This window comes from Mytilus californianus, unplaced genomic scaffold (genome assembly GCF_021869535.1).
Source record: "Mytilus californianus isolate M0D057914Y unplaced genomic scaffold, xbMytCali1.0.p SCAF_2, whole genome shotgun sequence".
In the NCBI taxonomy this organism is placed as follows: domain Eukaryota; kingdom Metazoa; phylum Mollusca; class Bivalvia; order Mytilida; family Mytilidae; genus Mytilus; species Mytilus californianus.
The window spans coordinates 107,644,293-107,665,951 of NW_026262668.1; the positions used below are offsets into that span (position 1 = coordinate 107,644,293).

A 21,659-nucleotide genomic window follows, 5' to 3' on the forward strand; every position below is an offset into this window, starting at 1 on the left:
ATGGTCTGATATCCAAAATCTAACAACATGGTTAATCAGCACACAAAAAAACACCCAAAATTTAATTTTAGTTGAAATCAAACAAAGTTTAATTTTGGACCCTTCAAACCTTAATAAGGACTAATGTGAAAACAGGGCCCAAAATAAATAAACTGCTTCGCTGAGCGCAGCTGGATACGCCCACAGAGGTCCAACCCTGAATAGTTGGGGCAAAAATGGACAACAAGTCTGAATTTGGATTGTATTAAATATTTGACATATTATAGGTTTCTGAATAAATGTAGTCAAAGAACTTGAAATTGGTTATATGAATTGACTTTATATTCAATTAAAGATTTCTTGCTGATGTGAAATACACTGTGCTGTTGCGCAATACTTAGTAAATCTGTTGTCAAACTATAAACAATTAAAGTTCAATTAATTCTCAATGTCATATTAGAAATTTATGAAAATGTAAAGGGAGCTTACATTAATAGATATAAACAATTCACCAAAGTTTCATGAGAATTGCTGACAGCATTTTTGAGTTATTATCCAAAAACTGGAAAATCCCCCCTTTTTTAATGAATAAAACCCCACAACTCAGAAATGTAAAATGTAAAATTTATAAAAATCAAAAGGGACCTCATGTCAATAGATAATAAACTGCTTCGCTGAGCGCAGCTGGATACGCCCGCAGAGGTCTAACCCTGAACAGTTGGGGCAAAAATGGACACAATATTCAAGCTTGATACAGGTCTGAATTTGGATTGTAATTAAATACTTGACATACATCTATTATAGGTTTCTGAATAAATGTAGTCAAAGAACTTGAAGTTGGTTATATGAATTGAATTTATATTCAATTAAAGATTTCTTGCTTTTGTGCAATACACTGTGCTGTTGCTCAATACTTAGTAAATCTGTTGTCAGACTATAAACAAATAAAATTTATAAAATTCTAAACGGAGCTTACATCAATAGATATAACAGTTTACCAAAGTTTCATACGAATTGCTGAAAGCATTTTTGAGTTATTGTCTGAAAACTGGAAAATCCCACCTTGTTTAATGAATAAACCCCATAATTCGGAAATGTAAAATCTTAAATTTATAAAATTCTAAAGGGAGCTTACATCAATAGATATCAACAATTCATCAAAATTTCATGAGAACTGCTGAAAGCATTTTTGAGTTATTGTCCGAAAACTGGAAAATCCCCCTTTTTTTTATGAATAAAACCCCATAACTCGTAAACGTAAAATCTAAAATTTATAAAAATCCAAAGGGAGCTCATGTCAATAGATATAAACAATTAACCAAAATTTCTTGCAAGTTTGTGAAAGCATTCTTGAGTTATTGTCCAAAAACTTGAAAATCCACCTTTTTTTAATGAATAAAACCCCATAACTCTGAAACATATAATCTAAAATTTATAAAAAACGAAAGGGAGCTCACGTCAATAGATATAAACAATTCACCAAAGTTTTAAGCAAATTGGAGAAAGCATTTTTGAGTTATTGTCCGAAAACTGGAAAACACCCCTTTTTTAATGAATAAAACCCCATTTCTTGGAAACTTAAAATCTGAAATTTATGAAAAACGAAAGGGAGCTCATGTCAATAGATATACAATTCATCAAAGTTTTATGCAAATTGGGTAAAGCGTTTTTGAGTTAATGTCCGACATGTTGACAACGGACAGACAGAGGTATACCATAATACATCCCGTAAACTCCTAAACTGTTGGTACCATAACCCCTACAATCAATCCCAACCTTCCTTTTGTGGTATTGAACCTTCTGGTAAAATTTCATAGAGATCCATTCACTTAAACTAAGTTATTGTCCGGAAACTAAATGTGTCTTCGGATGACGACGCCGACATGATACCATTATACGAACGCAAAAATTTTTTTGCGGTCGTATAAAAACACACACAAGTAACAACTCAATGCGGAAAAACCTTGCTTAATATGCACAGATCACTCAGACACAGCCTCGAATTTTATCTATCAAGTAATTATATCAGATAATTGATATGTGGGTCATCATAGAGATCTTTTTTTATAGATATATACAGTAAGTGTTTTATCAAAATTACCATAAATTGAAATGAGTGTTAAAATGTATTTGTATCAATTTAAATAAAAAATACTATTTATGAAATTTTTAGTTTTGCACTTTTTGTAATTGTACTGCTGATGGAACAATAATTGGATTTTCATGGGTTTATACCAAACACAATTTTATTTAAGTAAGCATGTTATTTAAATATATATTAGTCACTAAATTGTTGGGAAGAGTGGCAATGAATGTCTAATTTAATCATCTAAGTTTGTCATGTGCAGACGGCATAAGAAATCTATTTTGAAGTTTAAAGCTGCCAAAAAGGAGTGATTTATCTCCTGGATATTTATCGATTACAAAAATTAAATCAATACTTCTGAAATAGTTGGCAGCTTGAGTATAGAAGCAGGTGGAAAAGTGACACCTAAATATATACCTGATCTACCTGAATACACAGCTATTCCACTGCTACATAATATGCAAACCCATATAGCCACTTATGGCAGATCAGAACCAAATAAATTTACAAAAGTGTTTGACCAACATGACCAACTCAAACAAGAAAAGTATTAATAGCTGTGCAATGATTACAATTCATTTTCAACAAGAATGCATGTGTTGATGTGCTATTAACTTGTAATTCCAAGTATTGGAAAACAGGAAGCAGTTGTCTGACAGATATGAAAAGTATACACATGTACAGGTTACAACTCAATGTTCACAGATCACTCAGACACAGCCTCGAATTTTATCCATCAAACAATTATATCAGATAATCGATATGTGGGTCATCACAGAGATCTGTTTTACTTAGAAGCAAATGAATTCTATTAAAACTTATATAAATTTAAATGAATGTTAAAACAAGAATGCACACATCCCGCTAAAACAGAGGCGAAAGATACCAAAGGGACATTCAAACTCATAAGTCCAAAATAAACTGACAAGCCATGGCAGAATAGACCAAAAGAAAAACAACTGCTAAGCATTTTAACACTTGTAATTCCAAGTATCTGAAAAACAGGAAGAACGTGTCCTACAGACCTTAAAGTATTGGCATCTTACAACTCATCACTGTTAAGCTGCTGACCAAATATGAAGTCATTCTGTAGTTTTTGAGAAAAGAGTAACTAAAAATATTTGTTAGATGAATGAATAGATAAACAAGGTGATTGCAATAAAGGCCCTACTTTTACAAGTGTTTCACAAATACTAAAACAACAAAGTGTCCTTAGCTTTGCCATGAGCACAAATTATTATATTCATTTTCAATAATCTTATTAAGTTTAAAGAAAATGTGTTATATAAATTTCAGTAAAGGTGCAACAATTAAAGGAGTAGGGGCAATAAGGACCTTATTTGGCCCAAATATTACTGCAAATTTAAAAGTTATCATACATATTTTTAAATTTGTTCTAACTAGACTAAGGTACAAGGTTTTCAGAAAATAAAAACAAATTCCACATTAAATGAGCTACCATGGCAACAAATCATGACGAAATTTGTATATTTTGTAAAATTTCTTAAATTTCCTTGTTTTTCATCAAATTCTAAGTATATTTTAGATTGGCAAAGTATGTGCACACCCAAGAAACAACTTTATATTTGGTGAAATTATGTCAATAGTTATAATAGATTCTCTTAAATTATTTTGTTGTTTCCTGGCTGCGAACGGTTTTTCCGTAATGGAAATAACAATTGAAAATTGTGCAAATTCTGTATTTTGCATCGTTTTCATGAAAACGGTACATATTATGACGTAATTGTGACATCATCAGATCAACAATATTATGTTTTACATTTATATTTCTTCACTCTATGCATTTCCAAACATTATGTGCCAATTTGCAGTAGTCGTTAAACATTTTATTTTCTTGGGCCAAAACCAGGCCTTAATGCCCCTACTCCTTTTCCAGTACAGGCAGCTTTAAACAATTCTGCACATATCACTCAGACACAGCCTCCAACTTTATTTGTTTATTGTTTATTAAAAGAATAAAACCTTACAAATTCAGCACAGATCACTCAGACACAGCCTCGAATTTTATCCATCAAGCAATTTATCAGATAATCGATATATGGGTCATCACAGAGATCTGTTTTATTTTATATGCAGATGTATTTTATCAAAACTTACATAAATGCAATAAGAGTGTTAAAATACATTGTATATCTAAATTACTTCAAATTACTAACTACTACTTATGAATTTTTTATATTTTCACTTTTATAATTGCAAGTTTTGCTGATGGATCAATTACAAGGTAAACCTAACAATTTTCATTTAAGAAAGCAGGCTAAAGAAAATTACCATAACCACTGAATTTCAGGCTTGACTTTCACAATAAATCAAACTGAAATTGATGATAAGTATACTTGTAGTCCTACAAATTTATATTTTAATCCAGGACCAGGCTCCTGGCTTGGAACAGGCATATAGATGAAAAACCGCATTATAAGTGCTGTTCATTAGCTTTTTGTGTTTTTTGCTGTGCATATATCCATTTTGTGTCATGGATTGATACCCTCCAAATCCTTTCTTTTCTATTGCATAAAGGACGAAATGTTTGTTTTTTTTAAATTGTTTGTTTGGATACAACGGTACAATAAAGATACACACCTGTCAATTTGTGGAAATTTTGTAAATACTGAACTCTGTTTCATCTGCTCAACTACTCCCACAATTTTACAGCTTAGATTTTTTTGTTTTTATATTGGTACATATAGAAAAGGTGTGCATATTGGTATGATTTTATTTTCTTAAATTAATCGTTAAAGTTACAAGTAGATAAACTTGGTTAACTTTTTGCCATACATTTGCATTATCATGATTATGGTGCAATGTTTGTTGATTATAATTTATGATCAGAATTCTGATTTTATTTACAGAACAAGAGGTAGTTGAATTTAAGTAATTTTTCCTACAATGTCAGTCATTTTTTTCATTTATGGTGCATACTTTATCGGCATAACTTATCAAGTTTCCAAACTGGAAATTTTTTTATTTGCAGAATGCTAGTATACCTTTAAAATGTATACATACTGTCACGATGATTTTGTTAACCACTTATGAATGAATTCGAATACCCCAGAACGAAACTATCACAGGTAATTCTTGCAAAAATATACTGTCTGACAATCTCACCTCAAAATACAGAAATAATATAACAACCCACATCAAGATATATGTTAGATATGTTAATGTAATTTGGCAGAAAAAGTTTACAACAATGCCAAATTATGACAATTGTTGAAACATCCAATATTTGATTTTTTGTATCATTTAACAGGCATTCTGAGAGTATTGCATGGCAATACATAGTCCCCTACCGGGTAAAAATTCATTATACTGGAACAAAATGCTAACTTGTTCTATAACTTGTCATGGTGTAAACAAAAAGAAAATATCAAGTCAATATCTTCAAGCATGACTAATAAACTGCTTCGCTGAGCGCAGCTGGATACGCCCGCAGAGGTCCAACCCTGAACAGTTGGGGCAAAAATGGACACAATATTCAAGCTTGATACAGGTCTGAATTTGGATTGTAATTAAATATTTGATATATTATAGGTTTCTGAATAAATGTAGTCAAAGAACTTGAAATTGGTTATATGAAAGATTTCTTGCTGTTGTGCAATACACTGTGCTGTTGCGCAATACTTAGTAAATCTGTTGTCAGACAAAAAACAAATAAAATCTTATAACTCGGAAACGTAAAATCGAAAATTTATAGAAATCAAAACGGAGCTTACAAAAATAGATATAAACAATTTACCAAAGTTTCATAAAAAAAGCTGAAAGCATTTTTTTGAATTATTGTCCGAAAACTGGAAAATCCCCATTTTGTAATAAATAAAACCCCACAAATCGGAAACGTATAGTCTGAAATTTATAAAAATCAAAAGGGAGCTCATGTCAATAGATATAAACCATTCACCAAAGTTTTTTGCAAATTGGTGAAATTGTTTTTGAGTTGTTGTCTGAAAACTGGAAAATCCCCACTTTTTTAATGAATAAAACCCCAAAACTCGGAAACAGTAAATCCGAAATTTATAAAAAACGAAAGGGCGCTCACGTCAATAGATATGAACAATTCACAAAAGTTTCATGTAAATTGGTGAAATTGTTTTCGAGTTATTGTCCCAAAACTGGAAAATCCTCCCTTTTTTAATGAATAAAACCCCAAAACTCGGAAACGGTAAATCCGAAATTTATAAAAAACAAAAGGGAGCTCACGTCAATAGATATGAACAATTCACAAAAAGTTTCATGCAAATTGGTGAAATTGTTTTTGAGTTATTGTCCGAAAAAATTGGAAAATCCCCCCTTTTTTAATGAATAAAACCCCAAAACTCAGAAATGGTAAATCTGAAATTTATAAAAAACGAAAGGGAGCTCACGTCAATAAATATAAACAATTCACCAAAGTTTCATGCATATTGGTTAAAGCGTTTTTGAATTAATGTCCGACATGTTGACGACGGACGGACAGACTGACAACGGTATACCATAATACGTCCCGAAACAGACGTATAAAAACAGTGTGGAAAACTGAATGTATGAGTGAATTTTTTCAAGTCAAAGGACCATAACTCTGCACAAAATTATCAGACCGAACAAAAATTTGAACTTTATCTGTAACTTGTCATGATAAAACTAAATATCAATTGTCAATCAATATCTTCAAGCATGATGAAAAAAAGTGAGGAAAACCTATAACACTCTAACATTAGATATGATTAATAGTTCTCTAAAATGAGATATGATGTAATACAATGTAAATCTATTTTCAAATTACAATCAAATATAATTAATAGTTCCAAATATTTTTTCTTTCTTTTGTCACTAACTAATAAAGATTTGTAACTTATCTATAAAATGTCAACAACTTGTATCTACACAATGTAATGTAATGAAATATATACCTTAATAAAAATAGATTATTATCTAATTAAAGGATTTCACTTAATAAAAAAAATATATATATATATACATGTAGCATTCAGAAAATTAGTTTATACAAAATAACATATAAACCTGCCACAAAATTCCTTAATTTACCAAAGAATGTCTTTTAAAAAATGAGTTATCTCCCTTTGTACAGATGTATGGTTTAACATAGTACTCTAACATTAGTTATGGAGTTTTTTTATGGACCAAAACACTGGACTAAATCATCAGACCGGAATAAAATTTGAACTTGATCTAATACTTGTCATGATAAAACTATATACCAAATATCAAATCAATATCTTCAAGAACGAAGAAAAAAAGTGTGGAAAACTGAGTTGCCGGACTGACTGATGGACAGAGTGCAAACCTAAAGTCCCCTTCGACTTCGTCGGTAGGGGACTAAAAATAATCATATTCTGTGTTTCAAGTTTATACCTGGTTGGCATCAGATGGTTGTAATTGCATATCTTTAGGAAACTCTTAAGTTTAGATCTATCCTTTTGTTTCTTTTTCCCCATACTTTTTGTGATCTTTCTGGGGTATCTGTCAATTCCAGCAACAAGTGCATGACCATAGGGTTTTTCTGTCGTACCTTCATCATAATTCTGAAAAATAAATATAAATTCACTTTCAATTGATCTTTTTTTCTATTTGACAAACATGAAAAATTACTGCAAAAGGGGAAATAAAGCTAATGCAGTACCTAATTCAATTCCGTAGGTGGAGAAGACTTTTTCCAGCAGGTGACAGTTAACACACATTTTTAAATTCAGCTATTAGATCTTACTCCAGAATTGAAAACCAAAGGATATTTGATAAAATGCTTCAATGAGCGCAGCCTGATACGACCGCAGAGGTCGATCCCTGAATAGTTGGGGCAAGTTTGGACACAATATTCAAGCTTGATACTGTCTGAGTTTGGATTGTGATCAAATTTTTGATAAATATAGGTTTCTGACACAAAATAAATGTGGTCAAAGATCTTAATAAAATGCTTCGCTGGGGCGCAGCTTGATACGACCGCAGAGGTCGAACCCTGAACAGTTGGGGCAAGTATGGACACAAAATTCAAGCTTGATACAGCTATGACTTTGGATTGTCATTAAATATTTGACACAGCATAGGTTTCTGACACAAGATGAATGTGGTGTAAGAACTGGAAAAAATTTAATTTACCTATTATGGTGGAATATCCGTAAACTAAATTGTTTGTTAATTTCAATATATCAAAGAATATGTAGAATTCAATGTTAGATGTAATGTAATAAAGTTGAAATTTGGACCGTTTTTGTTCAAGTGGACCAATTTGGTAACATGTATAAATAATCAAAAATCTAAATACATGGGAGCCCATTTAAATACATCATAAAGGTATTAAAATAGAAAGTGACATCATAGTCATGGCTAAATATAAACAAAAATCCTTAATCAGCAACATTTAAAGTAATATCTAAAAATAAAATTCCTTTGTAACCATAAAAGCCCATTTAAATACATCATAAAGATATTAAAATAGAAAATGACATCATAGTCATGGCTAAACATAGCAAATAACCCTTAATCAGCATCATTTAACAGTAATATCTAAAAATGGAAATTACATCATAAAGGTATTAAAATAGAAAATGACATCATAGCTATATATAGTCATGGCTAAAAATAAACAAAATCCTTAATCAGCATCAGCAACATTTTATAGTAATATCTAAAAATAAAATTCCTTTGTAACCATAAAAGCCCATTTAAATACATCATAACAGATATTAAAATAGAAAATGACATCATAGTCATGGCTAAACATAGCAAAAACCTTAATCAGCATCATTTAACAGTAATATCTAAAAATAAAAATTTCTTTGCAACCATAAAAGTAAAATAGAAAATGACATCATAATCATAGCTAAAAATAAAAAAAAAATTTTTTTATTGGCAAATTTTAAATGGAGTTTATTATACTAAAACAATAAATTTGCAACCATAAACATGATAAAACCCCATTTAAACACATCATAAAAGTATTAAATAATTCAACTACATCATAAGGCTATAAAAATAGAAAATGACTTCATAGTCAAGGCTAAAGGTAAACAAAAAATCTTCATCAGCAAAATTTTATATTGGCAAATTTCCAATGAAGTTTATTACACTAAAATTGTTGGCAAATTTCCAATGCATTTATTAACAATAAAGTTATTGGCAAATTTCCAATTTACATAATTTAAAAGCAGTGTAGATGAGATATTTAAATGAGTTTGAATTACCAACCTTACACTGCTTTTAAATAATGTTCTTTACTCAATTATTTGTCTATTAAAATGGAAACCCTTGTTTTTTAACCTTTTTTCCCCTTATTCCTTAAACATTAGAGCCATAACCACCCCCCCCCCCCCCCCCCCAAAGCCAATTATTACTTTCCAATGTAACCTAAATTTCCAATATACATAATTTTAAATTTCAATTCCTCATGATATATAACCGTATCATTATTATTTTCTTTCATATATAAATCTGAAACAACCATCTTTAAATGGAAAATTTTAAAGAAAAAAAAAGGAAAAAAAAAATCCTACCCCCCACACATTTTTTCAACCCCCTTTTGATTCATCATCCCCCACCTCAATCACAACCTTCAATTTGTGGTATGGTACATTGCAATACAATTTCACAGAGATCCATACACTTGAACACAAGTTTTTGTTGCAAACTAAAAAAATCCTTATTTTCGACCAATATTTGGCCCCTTCTTCATAAATGTTTGAGCAATTAACCCCAAAACTCAATTCCTACTTTCTCTTCGTGATAAAAAATAACTAACTTAAAATGTAAATTTTAAACAAAAAAAAAAGGAAAAAAAAAAATTACCCCTTTTTTGACCCCCTCCCCCCTTATGATTCATCACCCCCACCCCCCTTTCCCCCCAAACCAAGCTCAATAACAGCCTTGCCTTTGTGGTATGGTACCTTGTAATACAATTTTAGAGAGATCCATACACTTGAACACAAGTTATTGTCTAGAAACTAAAAAATGCTTATTTTAAACCCCTTTTTAGGCCCCTTATTACTAAACGTTTTGGGCAATTACCACAACACTCAATTCCAGCTTTCCCTTTGTGAAATGGAACCTTGTAGTAAAATTTCAGAAAGATCCATACACTTACACACAAGATATTGTCATGAAACTAGAAAAATGCTTATTTTCGGCCCCTTTTTGGCCCCTAATTCCTTAACTGTTGGTACCATAACCCCCAAAATCAATCCCCACCTTCCTATTGTGGTATTGAACCTTATAGTAAAATTTCATAGAGATCCATTCACTTAAACTAAAGTTAGAGTGCGAAAACCATTGTGTATTCGGACGACGACGCCGGACGACGACGACGACGACGACGACGCCAATGTCATACCAATATACGACCTCAAAATTTTTTTGCGGTCGTATAAAAATCTATTGCACAACACTTTCAATTGAAAATTTCTTCTTGAAACTTTTCAAAAAATTTGAAGAAAAAAAAGTCCCCCCCCCCCCCTTGGAGTAATTACCCAAACTCAATCCCAGCCTTTCCTTTGAGGTATAGAACCTTGTAATTCAATTTTAGAGAGATCCATACACTTAAACACAAGTTATTGTCTGGAAAAAAAGAAAAATGCTCGTTTTTGGCCCCTTTTTTGCCCCCTAATTCCTGCATGTTTGGGGCAATTACCCCCAAACTCCATCCCAGCCTTCCCTTTGTGATATGGAACCTTGTGGTACAATTTCAGTGAAATCCATACACTAACACATAAGTTATTGTCCGGAAACTACAAAAATGCTTGTTTTTGGCCCCTTATTCCTAAACTGTTTGTACCATAACCCCCAAAATTAATCCCAACCTTCCTTTTGTGGTATTAAACCTTCTTGTAAAATTTCATAGAGATCCATTCACTTAAACTAAAGTTATTGTCCGGAAACCAAAAATGTCTTCGGACGAGACGATGACGACGTCATAGCATTATACGAATCCAAAAATTTTTTTGCAGTCCTATAAAAATGAGAGAAGAAACAGGAAATACTTTATGAAGTCCACACATTTTCATATCAAAATCTAATACAATGTTACATTAATTTTTTTCTTTATGACACAAACATTTTGATATTGGATGTTACTAAAATATAAACATTAGCTGGAGGTATAGGGGCAGGGCTGAGATCTCACAAAATATGTTTAACACCATCTCATTTTTGCATCCGTCCAAAATCAGGAACCTCTAGCCTGTGCAAGGCTTGTGTGTTTTTTTTAATTTTGGTTCATTTGTATGTTTCAGAATTTATTGTGGCGTCCATTTCGCTAACAAGTATACATTATTGTTAAGAGCCAGCAGACGCCCGCCTCCAGGTGAGAGATTTTCTCACAGCTTTTAGGACCCATTGGTGGCTTGGGCTGTTACCTGCTCTTTGATCGGGTTGTTATTTCTTTTACACATTCCCTGTTTCCATTCTCTATTCTATACAATTACTAAAGATCAAAGAATTTCTTTCTTTTCAATTTTGAAGGGCCAGCTAAAAATCAGGAAGGGCAAGTAAACTTAGAAAACTGTTAGCCATCTTGGCCAGTTAAAAAAAAATCTTATTTCTATTCCTGGCAGGGGTTTAATAATATTGTATTTTTCACCTTGAATCTGCACATTCACATATAAAAGTATGTTCAACATAAATAAGGTGAAAAATTAATTAATGTTGCTGTCCATTCAAAACGTCAAAGCATATGAACCAGGACATAAAGCGGGAACAGCGAAAAATAAAGTTATATACATTATTTGTTCTAATCTGATTAAATTACAGATGCTGTGTCCAAGCTTTGCTTAGGAAGATCTGACAACACTTCGTTTTACTGTCAGTTCTGGTATTTACTACATCAGCCAATGAAATTTCAGCCTTCAAACTTTTGAAGGTGTGTATTAATCAGATAAAACCAAAGGATCCGGAAGAAAAGCCTGTGAAACAAAAAGTAGAATATAATTGAGCTTTTCCAGATCCTTAAAACCAAAGCTTAGACATGATCTGTATTGTAATCAGAATGTATTTGTTCTAAAATTAACTGTAATATAAATTGGTTGTTAATGTGAACAATTATAAATCATTACCTACTTGGAATGACTGCTACAAATGATTCAGACAATAGAAATAGGCATGTTGTACATCTATTTTGTAGAGAATTTAATGGAGATTTACTACATAACAAGTTTTAGTGGAATAGACAACCGTGGAATCTAAATATAACGGAAGTTCGCAACCGTGTGTCATTTCTCAAAAATACCAGTTAGGTACCTTGTGTTATATTAAGGTATATAGGAAAAAAAATTTAAAAGACAAGTGCCTGTGTTTACTGATCATGATTAACTTTGTAAAAAGACTTACAGAAATAAATGGGGAATGTGTCCATGGGACACAGATGATGCCCCCGCTTGCATATCATATAAAGTTATAAAGGTACATAACTGAAGACAGGGTTCGACATTAACTTTTATACCAACTTGTCCAGTTGGGCAAGTGCCCTATTACTTTTACTTGTCCGAAAGTGAAATCTACATGCCCAAACTTTTACATGCTATTTTTGTGGTTGTAATGTAGTACATGCAGATAAAATATAGTTATCATGTATATGGGGTGTAAATTGATTATGGAGTATGAAAATATACTATGAGGCATATATGAGCCGAGGAGGGAGGGAAAAGATCGATGAATATACGGGAATTGGATCATTTACATAGAGATACTTATTTCATAATAATTTATCTAAGAAATGCCATTTCAAATAACCCTTCTTGATAAACTGACAACTGACAAATTTGTTAAAGTTTAATTTCATTTTCTCTTTCAAGCTTTTACGTTTTTCCATCTTAGGGAAATACACATCCGATGTCAAATTATAAAGTTAGAACAACGAAAATAGACCTCCGCTTTCCATTGGTCGGTGGGAATAACACGTGCGTCGGAAACGCCCGAGTGGTGTCCCGATGGATAACGATAATGACGAAGCAACACCGCGGCAGCCTGATTGGCCAATATTTTTAAACGTGATCTATTTTTGGAAAAATGGGGAATTCAGTGCGAACAATTGACGAAATATACGCATTGAAGGGGGGTTAAGACCACTTTACTCGACCGTGCGGTGTTATCACTGAGTAATCTATGGACAAAACAACAGACACTATTGATTTTGTGAAATTTTAATCATATAACACTTTTTTTTTCACTTGCCCAATCGGACAACCAAGATGATGTTTTTACTTGTCCGAATACGGCATTAGCTTGCCCCGGGCAATCGGACAACCGTAAGTGTCGGACCCTGGAAGAACAGTAAAAGTGACACTACCCAAATTTGTACTTGATCTGAGTTTTGTGGTAATAAGTATTGTGTAAAAGTTTCATAACATTTTGTTGAGGCAAACTTAAGTTAGAGAACGGAAACGAAAAATTCAGCAATTTTTCCATTTGTAAAGGGGCATTACTCTAAAACAGTAACAGTGACGCCACCAAAATTCGAACTTGATCTGTATTTTAAGGTAAAATGCATTGTGTACAAGTTTCATAACATTTGGTTCAGGTAAACTTAAGCTGGAGAACAGAATGAAAAATTCAGCAATTTTTCCATTTGTAAAGGGGTATAACTCTGGAACTGTTAAAGTGACACCACCAACATTCAAACTTGATCTGTATTATGTGGTAATAAGCATTGTGTATAAGTTTCATAACATTTGGTTGAGGTAAACTTAAGTTGGAGAACAGAAACAAAAAATTCAGACAGTTAAAGTGACGCCACCAAAATTCAAACTTGATCTGTGTTTTGTGGTAATAAGCATTGTATATAAGTTTCATACCATTTGTTGGAGGCAAACTAAAGTTAGAGACCAGAAACCAACTTTGGGACGTACGTACGGACGGACAAGGGTAAAACTTAATGTCCCCTCTGCTACAGCAGGGGCATAAAAAGTTCTACAAAAAGTATTACATTATCAATGATCCATGAATATGTGGTAATTTATGTCAGATGGACATGTACACCTTGCAGTCATTCCATACACCAAATATGTAGGCGACCTATTGCTTATATATATATAATTATAGTATCTGAATAAAACACAAAATCTTAACATTGACCCGTGAACCATGAAAATGAGGTCAAAGCCAGATATACTCAGCCAGACAGACATGTACAACTTAAAATCATTCCATACACCAAATATAGACCTACTACTTAGTTCTAATAGTAGATTTGACCATGAAAACTTTACCTATAACTGATAAATGAAATGAGTTTGAGGTAAGGTAAATCCTGTCTGATGGACATGTAGACCTTACATGGATCAATATCACATACATGTATACCAAATATAGTTATAATAATACTCATAAAAAGTGAGAAATTCACATGACAAAAAAAACTTTATAGGAAAATGTACTTCAGTTGTTGTCATTTGTTACTGTAGATCATGTTTTTTTGTTTATTGTTTTGTACATAAATCAGGCTGTTAGATTTCTTGTTTTGATTGTTTTACATTTGTGTGTTTTTCGTTTATTGTTTTGTACATAAATCAGGCTGCTAGATTTCTTGTTTTGATTATTTTACATTTGTGTGTTTTTTCGTTTATTGTTTTGTAGATAAATCAGGCTGTTAGATTTTTCATTTTGATTGTTTTACATTTGTAATTTCAGGGCTTTTTATAGCCAACTACGTGGTATAGGTTTTGATACATACATTATACATACAAGACGTCAATTTACATGTACAAGCAAAACCATCCAGTCTAAACAGCTACACCAACATAATACTACATTGTAAATACAACATATAATTCTTGAAGAATTAAAAATTAGTCATAAGGTCACCCTTAACAAATTCTTAGTTTGATAGATGTTGCCTACCCATGCCTTGTAGGGTTGAGTAGGTAGGTAGGGATCTTTTTTTTTTTTGGCCAACAGCATAAGTTACATGTTTAAGACAAGAAAACGATGTTAGAGCAAGAAAAACACTTAAACAAAAATATTGAAACAATTTGTGTTGTAAAATTTATGGGTAGGCTGCTTTATATGTGGGGAGGTAGGCAACGCCAAACAAATTTAATTTTAAAATTAAATGGCCTAAATACTGGATAAGTCTGGCAATTATGAACTCTTCTCAATTTGGACAGTCGGACAATACACAAATGGGTTAGGAACAGCCCTGATTTGTTATCTGATAGGAACAAAGCTAAGGTCACTTTTTACTTCCATGTTAAGGAAAGGATTTACAAAGTATGGTCTTAATCGCCTCAGACATTAAGAACTAAGTGTTAAAGTCAATAAAAGATGACAGATGATTTTTATTAAAGACAGTTCCTTTTGTCAAATATCTAGTTACTTCAAAATTGTGTTTTTCACCTTGAAGCTGCACATTCACTGATGTTCAACATAAATTAGATGAAAAATTAATTAATGTTGCTGTCCATTCAAAATGTCAAAGATAATATACCAAGACATAAAGCGGTAACAGCCGAAGTAGTTATATGCATTGCTTGTATAAAATTAATTTGAATCGAACAATCCAGGAATAAAACGTCAATCAAAAAAAAATATATAGTTGTGTTTCTGCCTGCCTACCTGCCCTAAATATTCATCTCTAACCCAACACATATTAAAAGGATATTTTTGGTTAATCAATGTTGAAGTGCAGAACATACAAATGTATACCTTTATACATGATAGTCTATGAAAAATATTAATAAAAAATAAATGTGGATAGTGTCCACATGTGGACTCAGATGATGCCCCCGCTTGCATATCATATAGTTATAAAGGGACATAACTGAAGACCGTTAAAAGTGACGCTTCCCAAATTTGAACTTGATCTGAGTTTTGTGGTAATAAGCATAGTGTGTAAGTCTCATAACATTTGGTTGAGGCTAACTTAAGTAGAGAGCAGAAACTAAAATTTCAGCAATTTTTCTATTTGTAAACACGCATAACTCTAGAACGGTTGTGTATAAGTTTTATAACATTTGGTTGAGACAAACTAAAGTTAGAGAACAGAAACGAAAAATTCAGCAATTTTTATGTTTATAAAGGGACATAACTCAAGAATGGTTAAAGTGTTGCCACCAAATTTCGTACTTAATCTGTGTTATGTAGTAATAAGCATTGTGTTTAAGTTTCATAACATTTGGTTGAGGCAAACTAAAGTTAGAAAACGGAAACAAAATATTTGTACTTGATCTTAGTTTTGTGGTAATGATAATTGTGTATAGGTTTCATAATGTTAGGTTGGGGCAAACTTAAGTTACAGAATGGAAACTAAACATTTTGCAATCTTTCAATTTCATAATGTTTGTGTTTATAAAGAGGCATAACTCAATAATGATTAAAGTGACACTACCCAAATTCAACTTGATCTGTGTTTTATCAGTGGAAGTCAAAATTAAACATTGCATTGTATAAAGCATTGATTGTAGTTGATTGAACTATAATCATGGACAAAGGAAGATAACTCCAATTTTAAAAATTACTTGATATTTAGAAGAAAATAAACATTTTGCAATTTTTCCATTTATAAAGGGGCATAACTCTAGAACGGTTGAAGTGACGCCACCAAAATTCAAACTTGATCTGTGTTTTGTTGTAATAAGCATTGTGTATAAGTTTCATAACATTTGGTTGAGGCAAACTAAAGTTAGAGAACAGAAACGATTAATTCAGCAATTTTCCATTTGTAAAGGGGCATAACTCTAGAACGGTAAAAGTGACGCCACCAAAATTCAAACTTGATCTGTGTTTTGTGGTAATAAGCATTGTGTATAAGTTTCATAACATTTGGTTGAGGCAAACTAAAGTTAGAGAATGGAAACCAATTTTGGGACGTACGTACAGACGGACAAGGGTAAAACTTAATGCCCCCTCCGCTATGGCGGGGGCATAAAAAACATCACTTTATACATTCCCAACCACCCATATTTTATTGTGCCATTACCACTTTACAAGTACATATATATTTTTGTTTTGGCTTTGGAAAAAACCTAACATGAACAAATGTCTTATCAAATCTAACTAACCTTTACAATGACAGCTTTACGTCCTGCAAATCGGCCATTCAGCACAAGAACTACCTTGCCTGTTTTCATAAACTTGCCCATGGCTAAAAGTAAAAACAAACTTTTAACTACAATCTGTTAATGATCACTACTATCATGACTATATATACATTTGTAGATTTAGCTCAACATTAACTTTATACCAATCTGTCCAAGAAATTCATTTACCAGTACATGTAGAACTTTCTAAAGAAGAATATTACTTGCTAGATTTCAAAATCATAAAACATCATGCATAATTAGAAATTTTAGAGCAGGTTACTATCTCGGGAATATTAAAACTAAAATAAAGATGCAGATATTTTTTTGTTCCTGTCAAACATTGGGTCCTGCATGTAAGACAGATTTGCCAGTCAACTGTTTGCCAGACCTACTTTTTATTGAAAAAAAATAAACAGTTCCCAGATGGATTAAATAAGATACACTTTAAACCCTTGACTAGAACAACCAGGTTGGCGCCTGTTAAAACGTTTAAACCCACTGCATTTGTATGCACCTGTCCAAAGTCAGGAGCCTGTTGTTCAGTGGTTGTCGTTTGTTGGTGTAGTTCATAAGTGTTTCTCGTTTTTTATGTAGATTAGACCGTTGGTTTTCCTGTTTGAATTGTTTTACACCTCATTTTGGGGCCCTTTACAGCTTGCTGTTCGGTGTGAGCCAAGGCTCCTTGTTGAAGGCAGTACTTTGACCTATAATTGTTTACTTTTTATACATTGTGACTTGGATGGAGAGTTGTCTCATTGGCACTCGTAACACATCTTCTTATTTAGATTAATGATATGATCATAGGGTGTTTTAATGACTGAGACCACATTCATCTAAAATCATCCTGCAAAACAAAATAAGTACTTCATATATTTAATGATTTTATTCTTTGTGGAGTATTGAGAAATCAATAACTCATTTGCCTGAACACTCTGGTCAAACTCAAAGTCATCTTAATCAGTATTTAATTGAGGTAAGTTTTTTTTACCAGGTTTTGATCCCTTCCAGAATTTAATTGGCCACAATGCAGATATAAAGGAAACTGCAAACAGTCAACTAATTACAATAATAACTGATAGGATGTGAAACAAATCCTGGATGAAAACTGGTTCATGATATTTAGCTGAAATGCTTATAAAACAGTTATGTTTACTGATTTGACCATTTTGTTTATGAATTTCGACTTAATTAAAGGTAAACAAGGATTCTTCATGCGAGACAATGGGAAGAACCAGGACCAACAGAAATTTCATTTTAGTCAGTCATTGGGTCAAACACATTTGCCATACCCTCTAAAATTCTCCCCACCCCCCTGGTCTGACAGGGCAGATGATTAGCATCTAGTGTTGGATAATCGGTTGAAATTATCCACCGATTACCTATTACTATCGGTTGAGAGCAACCAAAACTATCGGTTATAATCGCATCATTATACCTTGTTCTTTTTTTTTATATGAAATCATGCATTCAGCCACATTGTATATGTCTAATGCATATATTCCATATCATTTATTACCGACGACACTAAAATTTCTAAATTTCAATGGCATCACTCACATTATTTCAAATACATAGCTGTATCAAAATTTTAAGGTTCAACATAACCTTTTGACTAATATGGCCTTATTTACACCACAAATTTTACTCTGAGTACAGACAAACCTGTGCACCTGGAAAAGTTTTAAGGCATGGCAGGAACTAGATAGTTAAATTTTAAATGCATTTTATGTTTCAGAAAATTATAAACTTTTCTGGATTTTGCTATTCATTTTTTTTCATTCCTGCAGAAGGTGCCAAAATAAACTAAGTTGGGAAAGAGGTTTGAGAAGCTCCCCTCATATAATAAATGTTGTGAGTAGTATTGATTTAAATGGACAATAGACATCTGCAAACAATAGGGGATTTAAACTGTGTAACTGAGTGGACCTATCAAATGAAACTCGTATATGTAAGAGAATGATAATCCCTTTCTTCATGATTAAGTACGAGCGTTAGCGAGTACTTATCATGAAGTAAGGGATTATCATTCTCTTACAAACTTAGAATATTGTAAAGTGGTCAAGGTTCTCAAATGATCTCTTAATTGGTTGTATTTAAGAATTAGTTTCATTGTCAGTGCAATGTTTTTAATTAATGCATGACTTCCTTTTTAGGCATTTCATTTATGGATAAGTTTTAGTGATGGAAGGACTTTCATATCATTTGGGAATTATTTTTAAAAAATATTCGTTATAGATATTAGGTGACACAACAGAACAAAGAAATTGTAGGAATTGTATATGTTTCCTGATTGTGAGTATGAATGTATATCATGTAATATTTTAGTGAGAAATTATCCTTTTTTTTAATTTACAGTTTACATGTAAATCAAATGATACATTTGAGTTACAACTAAATTTTATTTAACAGCCAATATTTTGGTCTGGCTTTTTACATCAAATACTATTTCATTATGTCAGGGAAATTTTCAAATAAAATGCCTTTAAAAGTTTTTAATATGTTCAAAACTAAAATTAAATTCCTGTTTTTTTAAATTAATTTTTTTATTTTGTCAGAATATTGGAAATAACTATTCTTCCAAACTGCTGATCCAGTAATCAAAGTTTTTGAAAGCTAAATATTAAGTTGTTGTTTTTTTTTATTTCAAAGCTTCTTTTTTTTTTCTTTTTTTGCAAATGCCTTGATATTGTTTAATTATTTAGTAATTTGAAGAATATTATAATAATAACATTCACGGTACCAATTTTACTGCACAGTAAACTTCAACTTATTTAGAGTTTTTTCTTTGTTTCACAATTCAACTTTTAGTCACTGTGTGATAAATCCTTTCAATCTGATAAATGTGCTTGGGGGCAGTTGTAACTCATTTATAGAAACTCTTTGTTTTGAACTGTAAATAGACCCAAATAATAGGATAATCCCTTACTAAGAACATGATTTGCATTCATTCTTCACAACTAAGAGGCATCAGATCCTACAATTTCATTGGTTGAGAGCACTTTGCTTTATTCTAAATGCATTTGTTTATTTTGCTATCTTCTGCAGACTGGCTAAAAATGCACATCAAAATCCAGGTAAGTTTTTAATCTTCTGAATCATAGACTACATATAACTTTTATATATCTAGGTCCTGCCATGCCTTAAAACTTTCCTAGATGCATCAGTTTGTCTGTAGTCATAGTAGATTTTGTGGTGTAAACACGGCCATATTTTTCAATTCCTTTTGATGAACCTTAATGCTTCTCATTAAATAAAGATATATAAAGTATTGCATGTTTAAGCAATTTAAAATTAATAAATAAAATAATGCATTTGCATTGAAATATATACATTTAACTAAGGGGATCCAACCAATGTCTGTTATTTTGTGTGGAATGCATATTTTTCACTTTTGTGGTCATTATTTTTCTGTCAGCGGTGTCATTCATGCATCTGTACTTATAATCGTAAGAATACAGAATTCCTTCATAGTTGGTCTCGTACATATTTCAATGGGGGACAAAGAAGAAAAATTTACAAAAATAAACGATGTTTGACAAGCAATTTGGAAAGGAATATGACGGTTTAATGCAACAAATGGATGAAACATTAATAAAAAGCAATCTGCACCACGTTCTAATATAGCAACAAATTTATTTTGTTGAAAATCAGAATGATTTTATGTATGCTCTCAAGCAACAAGTACTGGAAGTGAAAGAAAATGTTTCATTTTAAAAAAGTTATTTATTTTAAATAAAATATGAACAAGTCAATGCCTTTACCACATTTATAAAGAAAGAAATTGCTTATGTCTTTGATTAAAGGATGATAGACATTGTTATTGTCACCTATTGATAGATTTTGTTACAATTTGTTTGACCACGTATGTAAAATGCAAACTGGAAACGGACCGGAAGTTAATATGCTATAAGTCCGGAAACTCTAACGACAATAGACTGAACAAAATCCCAATCGATTATCGACATCACCAAGCAAAAACCGATTTCCAACTTATTCCAATCATCAGAACAATATTATTAGCATCATCTCTGGAATGACTTTCAATTTAGATCAAAATTGAGGATGTGGACAGTAAGAAACCATCAATCTTTTTTACTCAACTGCTAAAGATACATGTATGTAGAAGCTAGATAAAAACTAATAAACATTTTTTTTTTTCGTGGATCAGTGCCACTAGATCTAAGATATATTACAATCAGTAGAAAAGGACAACAACTTACATTTCTAGAACTACAATTTACAGTTTTGGGCAATTTTATCCCAATAAAGGACAATGTGGACAGGGGCCTAAATGGTAAAAGTAAGAGAGGGCCCAATTTTTTACCCTACCACTTGAGCACTGAAAGACACTTGACATGTGCCATGATGTGGTCCATAAATTTCGTTAATTTTGGGGATTTTTCATAAAGAAGTTCAAGAAGCATATGAATTCCAGCAAATTCGTATATCTGATAACCCAAAAGTATAATGATAAATGGAACAAACTGGCACAAATAAACTTCTGTAGATAATCATAACATAGCTAGCACCTGCATCATACTAATTAATTGTATACAATAGTTGCCAGCTATATTATC

At 31.9% G+C, this 21,659-nt stretch overlaps 1 protein-coding gene across 1 annotated transcript in view; it reads right to left on the reverse strand.

The window, feature by feature from the left end:
* Positions 1-21,659, reverse strand: part of LOC127730692 (60S ribosomal protein L27-like) — a 33,244-nt gene that overhangs the window by 10,353 nt on the left and 1,232 nt on the right. Inside the window, exons 2-3 of the mRNA XM_052239215.1 lie at positions 17,062-17,144; positions 7,436-7,605 (exon numbers count right to left, since the gene is read on the reverse strand). Of these exons, the coding sequence (XP_052095175.1) occupies positions 7,436-7,605; positions 17,062-17,142 (251 nt within the window). The 5' untranslated portion in view covers positions 17,143-17,144. The remainder of the gene's footprint in view (positions 1-7,435; positions 7,606-17,061; positions 17,145-21,659) is intronic.